The following is a 6,440-nucleotide window of genomic DNA, read 5'->3' as shown; positions in this document are numbered from 1 at the left end:
TTGGCTTTTGGCCAATTCTTGCAAAGGAAACTCCTAACGGAAAACTCGTTAGGAACCCGTGTTTTGAAAGTTCCTGACGGAATTTCCGTCAGGAAAGTCAAAAAAATATTGACTTTCCTAACGGTTTTTCCGTCAGGGCTTTTCTATCAATAATGGAGTTTTGCGTCTGGTTCTGGACTTCTGGGGAGGGCATCTGACGGGATTTTCGTCAGTAATAATGTATAGGTGACGGATAACGTCAGAAACCCTTCAGGCTGTGATGGTGCCATTGCTTTTTTTTCAACGCGCCAGTAACCTGTGACGGATTCTAATGGAATATCCGTTAGTATTTTTTACTGACGAAATATGCATCAGTATTCCGTCAGTTTCCCGAATTATCTGACGGTATGGAAAATTCGTCATAATTTCCGTCAGTATTTTTTACTGACGAAATATCCGTCAGTATTCCGTCAGTTTCCCGAATTATCTGACGGTATGGAAAATTTATCAGAATTTCCGTCAGTATTTTTTACTGACGAAATATCCGTCAGTATTCCGTCAGTTTCCCGAATTATCTGACGGTATGGAAAATTCGTCAGAATTTCCGTCAGTTTTACGCGTTACTTTTGTAGTGTATGGTTCTCACGGATCCTAAATTTATATATGTACCCCTTATATATCTAAGATGCACTTAATGAGTTATAGACGGAAATTAAGGCGAAATACATTCGACGTACAATTTAATAATATATTTACACATGACATCTAGAGCGTTATAATAATATTTCCTAATAATACCTGATAATTTTTAATATTATAATAATAAAAAAAATTCGCCTCAATTTACTATATATTTTTCGTTATAATAATATGACCTATAATGAATGTAAATTTCATATTAATTATATAAATTATAATTACAAATAATAAATGCGATAGGTATATAAAATATTTAGTTTAATTTTTATTAAGTACATTTAACTAACCTAGTAATGTACATTGATCTAATAATGAAGGTACATTAAATATAAGTTAGAAGTACAATTAATAATGATTATATATACATATTGTTTTAACTCAGGTCTTAACAAAGATATATATCAAAAGATATGCAAAATTGACAAGAAGATGAATGTGTCATAGTGGTAATAGTAAGGGTATTCAAATCAAGAGGTTATGGGATCGATCCTCTTCAAAGACATTATTTGAGGTTCGATTTAATAATAAATCTAATGTATAAAATAAAGAACATTATTTGAGGTTCGATTTAATAATAAATCTAATGTATAAAATAAAGAAATAAAAAAATTCCATAACCTTAAACTAACTAATGAAGGTTAACTCTAGTTGGCTACGTGTCATCACGTAATTGGTTATGTATGAAAAAAAATCTATAATGTATAAAATAAAGAAATAAAAAAATTCCATAACCTTAAACTAACTAATGAAGGTTAACTCTAGTTGTATGAAAAAATCATACATCTCGTGTATGTTATCATCTTCCGAGCAGATCATAAGTTCTACATTAATCATAAAGTGGCAGTTTGTCACCCACGACATAACTACATAAAACTACTTGTATTATATCTGTCCACAGATTGCATCTCTACCAAAAAAATATGGGAGGGTCCCACAACGTGGCAGTAATCGGGGCAGGTGTGGCGGGTCTGATTGCAGCCCGAGAGCTCCAAAATGAAGGTCACCGGGTTGTCATCTTCGAAAAATCCGACAAACTTGGCGGGTTATGGGTATATGACTCACGGGTTGAGTCTGACGAACTTGGTTACGACCCGACTCGAGAAATTATCCACAGTAGCGTCTACAAGTCACTCCGAACCAACCTTCCTCGCGTCCTTATGGAATTCTCGGGTTTTGGCTTTGCGGATAGACAATACGGTGATCCGAGAACTTTTCCGGGTCATCAAGAAGTGCTGGAATATTTGAATGATTTTGCAATCCGGTATAGGATCATTGAGTTGATTCGGTTTGAGTCCGAGGTTATACGGGTTGAGCGGGTTGGGGATAGGGTGGATAGTTGGTTAGTTGAATGGCAGGTAAAAGAGGAAGGAAGAAGGGTAAAATTGGAACAAGAGGTTTTTGAGGCTGTTGTAATTTGTAACGGTCATTGTACTGTGCCACGTGTTGCTCGGATACCAGGTAAGTTTCTGAAACCGTTTTTAACTGTCTTTTACCCGCCTAACTTGGTTACTGGATTCCCTTAAACAGTGCGGATTTAGGGGGATAGCAGGGACTCCAGGGAGCTCGCTAAGGAAAATCGAAAATTCTAGTTAATATTTGCGATTTTTTCAAATTTACGTTATGACATTACCTGTTCGCCCCTCTAAGTGTAAATTCTGGCTTTGCTACTGCCCTTAAATCTCGACTACTAGTATTTTGTTTATGTACTACGAGGAAACATGGTTTTTGGTGTCAAATATCCGTATTACAATGTAAAAAATGTGGATTAGTTCATGTCATGTAAGCGTATTAAGTGGAGCGAGGAGGCTACCAGGGGCGCTCGCCCCGCTGAAAATGAAAAAGTCCGAAGTTTTTAGCAAAACTTTTGAAAATATTTCAAATCTACCTTATGAAATTACCCTTTTGCCACCGCTGTAATTCTTCGCCTCCCTAACGGGAATCCTGGCTATTAGGCCGTCTACTAATGTAACAGTGTGAAGTAAAAAGGCAAATTCAACTGTGATTCTGTGAACCGTCTTAATTTTGAATTTGTGCTTGTTCAACCTGACAGGAATTGAAAAATGGCCAGGGAAACAAATACATAGCCACAATTACAGAGTTCCTGAACCATTTCATAATCAGGTTTTTTCTGCATTCAATCTAATCGTCGCTTAGTCTTTCAATTCTGATCATCAGTTCATTATTGGAATAAACTGAACAGGTGGTGGTTATAATTGGGAACGGAGCAAGTGCATATGATATATCACGAGATATTTCTAAGGCCGCTAAGGAGGTTCATGTCTCATCAAGATCCCCTAATGCTAAATTTTCAAAACTTGATCATTATCATAATATATGGCAACACTCTTCTGTACGTCATAGTCTCTTAAGCTCTTATAAAGCTTTTGTATTATGAATCTCGTGACTGTCAAATATTTATGTGCTAATTGTTGTAGATAGCTGATGCTAAGCAAGACGGTACTATAACTTTTGATGATGGGTCGTCTGTTCAGGCAAGTATAATCATGCATTGCACAGGGTATTTTTGTTGGAGATCGATTTACTCTGTGGATTCATTCCATAGGTACAAGTATGAATGTCCATTTCTGAACACAAATGGTATCGTAAGTATCGATGACAATCGAGTTGGACCACTGTACAAGCACGTGTTTCCACCTGAGCTTGGTCCTTGGCTTTCTTTTGTCGGTTTACCTCAGAAGGTTAGCAAAGATTACCATTGCATTAATTTGTTAAATACGAAGGTCCCGTTCTCTTGGACTTAATTTCAGTTCTAATAAGTTCAGTTCAGTTCAGCTCCATTAAGTTCAGTTCAGACAATTTTAGTCCAAAAGAACAGGGCCGAAGTACTGTTTAATATGTTTTTAATTAACTCCTCCGTGATCAGATACTAATATTTGATACAATGGAACTGCAATCAAAGTGGATAGCAATAGTATTATCTGATCAAGTACGTTTACCAGAACCTAAGAAAATGATGGAGGAAGTACACGAGTATTACGAGCAAATGAAATTACTGAAGAGGCCTAAACACCTTACTCATTATCTGCTAAATCCCGAAGAGGTATCTCATATATTCGGACTACTGTTTATTGCTAAGTTAATTTCAAACTTGATTAGTACTCCTGAATCCTGATTAAGTGCCGCGTTTTACAACTCTTGTTTCTAATTAATATTTTTGTGGACTTCGAAGTACTTGGACTGCTTAGCTGCAGAAGCAGGAATCTCGCCGTTGGAAGATTGGAGGAAGGAAGTTTACAGGGAGACCGTAAAAAACTTAGAGAATCAGCAAGATTTTCGAGATGTATAGTTCCAAACTTTTATTCTCAACACAATTTTTATTATTAACCCCAGCCCTGATTTCACCAATGATCAGAGCTTTCAAACACTAATTTTAAGTACGAAGTACTGTTTACTGTGAATTACTCCGTCTAATGTAAGGTACCTGTTTCGAGGCCTGCGCCATATTTAGCTGTCAATCTGTCATTGTTTTCTTTGTTCTAGTTAAAGGCAGGGAGCTTGAGTTATCTTATGTAAGTATTACGAGCTAATACACGAGGCAAAAGCAAGTTATTTCGGTCAGGTCGGACATATTTTGTGTCACATATGTCCATAAAAAAACGAATTGAGTCGGGTCAGTTTCTAACAATCCCCCCTTGTACTAAAAGAATAAGAGATCTCCCAAATTTTTCCGCCTAAATGAATTTGACTATAATTGGACTTTCATTATATCATATCTGTAATTAGGTTTTCATTATATCATATGTAATTGAGCTTTCCTTATATTATTTTTACAACTGGAATATACTAAATTTTTCCTTTTTTTTCTTTTCCACCGATTAATACAAAACATTAATAATAATAAATTTATAATTAAAATTTAAAGCTTAGAAATAACAGTTATATAATTGTTATTTTTTTTTAATATTTCCTACTAAAAACAGCGCATTCGCACGAGATCGACACTAGTTTGACTTAGTAAGCTAAGAAATGGAAGTCTTGGAGAAGGGGAAACATAGGAATTGATCATTTGAAAATTGTGAAAAGTCAACTTGGGCAACAAGAAACCCAAATATAAAACTCCGTAAATCGTTATATATACTCCTCTTTCCACAACAATTCAGCATTATCATCAACAGTTTTCATATAAAAATACAGAAATCTTAGTTGGACAGCCGAAGTTCGAGTCTCCGTATCCGTTGAAAGTGTTATTGCAAAAGAATGGGGATAATAGGAAGAGGATTGCTGTTCTCCATGGGAGCAGTATGGGGGATATATCTTGCTCAGAGTTATCGTATACCCGACATTAAGAAATGCGCAGACGAGTTTATTACCAAAGTTAAACTCCTTGAGGAAACTCATCGCAAGCGTAACAATCAAGTCGTAGAATACAGCAACTCTGACTCTGCCAATGCCTCAAAACCATAATTCATCATCTAATTCCTCTTTTATTTTAAATGTAATTGTGATTTTTCCGCGACATTATATTATTTACTTGTAATTTTTCTGGTGCGACAGTAATATACAGTATTTGTGTTCATAATTAACAGCAGAATTATTACTTTTTAATACAATTGATTTATTGATCTAGCATATAACCCGTTATTATGTTCTTCCTTTAGTCTGATAAGGGTGCTTATAAGTTATAACCCGTCATTATATTCGTATGGAGGCGGTCAGACTGATCACACATTCAGTTATATGACTGCAAGTTCTGTAGTTTTTATTTTAAATACGATTACAGCAAGTCCTGTAAATCTCAGAGATATTTATCTCAAACTATTACGACGATTGGTGTAGTGGTTACTTTCGAAATTTCCATGATTTCTTCAAACATAGAGTTAATATGAACTTGGGATAAAAGCACCCTACATTAATCATAGATTTAATTAGAAATTAGAAATTTAACATAAATACTCCCTCCAATTCACCATATTCTTCCCTATTTCCTAAAACGGTTATTCGGGTTTTCTTCCCCTTTCTATTTTTGGTAACTTTTTACTCTTATTTTATTCATACCTCTCTCCTATTACCCCACCCACCCAACTCTTTTAATCTTATTTTATTCCTTACGTTAATATTTGTGGCCCACAATTCATTATTTAACTCTTAATTATTCATCTCTCTCTCCTATCACCAAACCTATTAGACGGACTTTGTCAAAGTAATCAGTTTATATTTTCCTATTATTTAGCCAATAGTTTTGGTAACCCTTATCAGTTTGTTACAATATCTTTGACCCATTTGTATTATATATTTGGTGAATTTATCAATAAGAAACACAACAACAATTACGCTTTCTTCTCTGCCTTCCCTTCTCTGTTTACGCATCATGGTTATCATGGTATCATCGAGCCAATTTTTCTAAAATTCCAAACAAATTTCTTCCAAACATCCTTCTTCCTTCGTCCTGCCATGGCTATTGGCGACGGTGAAATATCCCAGACGAGATCTTCTACTCCAAAAATCAATCCTCTGTCCCCGTTCTATCTCGGGTCCGGGGATCTCCCAAACATCAAACTTTCCCCTGTTCTCCTAAATACTCATAACTATGATGATTGGAGCCGTTCGATGCGAATGGCGTTGAAGTCTCGTCGGAAATTTGGTTTTTGTGACAAAACTGTTGCCAAACCGACGGATTCCTTCATGATTGGTCAATGGGAGGTTGTTCATTGTACGATTGTCTCTTGGCTTCGGGCAACTATCGATTCGTCTGTGCTTGAGAGCGTCCCTTTTGTCGAAGATGCAGCCGTTATGTGGGCGGA

The 6,440-nt window shown here is 35.9% G+C and overlaps 1 protein-coding gene across 2 annotated transcripts; it reads left to right on the top strand.

The window, feature by feature from the left end:
* The first annotated feature begins 1,440 nt into the window (after positions 1-1,440).
* On the top strand, positions 1,441-4,184 carry LOC141607568 (flavin-containing monooxygenase FMO GS-OX-like 3). 2 transcript variants are annotated; one of them, XM_074426921.1, is made up of 7 exons: positions 1,441-2,136; positions 2,729-2,799; positions 2,879-3,028; positions 3,114-3,196; positions 3,242-3,377; positions 3,563-3,739; positions 3,869-4,184. In XM_074426921.1, exons 1-7 carry the CDS (start codon positions 1,599-1,601, stop codon positions 3,983-3,985), a joined length of 1,272 nt encoding a protein of 423 aa, XP_074283022.1. In that variant the 5' UTR covers positions 1,441-1,598; the 3' UTR covers positions 3,986-4,184. The 2 variants fall into 2 exon arrangements, with proteins under 2 accessions (XP_074283022.1, XP_074283020.1); XM_074426919.1 differs by having other exon boundaries at positions 3,114-3,377.
* The last annotated feature ends 2,256 nt before the right edge of the window (positions 4,185-6,440 follow it).

Source organism: Silene latifolia, chromosome 10 (genome assembly GCF_048544455.1).
Source record: "Silene latifolia isolate original U9 population chromosome 10, ASM4854445v1, whole genome shotgun sequence".
Lineage (NCBI taxonomy): Eukaryota > Viridiplantae > Streptophyta > Magnoliopsida > Caryophyllales > Caryophyllaceae > Silene > Silene latifolia.
Note: the sequence above shows the minus strand (reverse complement) of the source record. Positions and strands in the feature narration are given on the sequence as shown.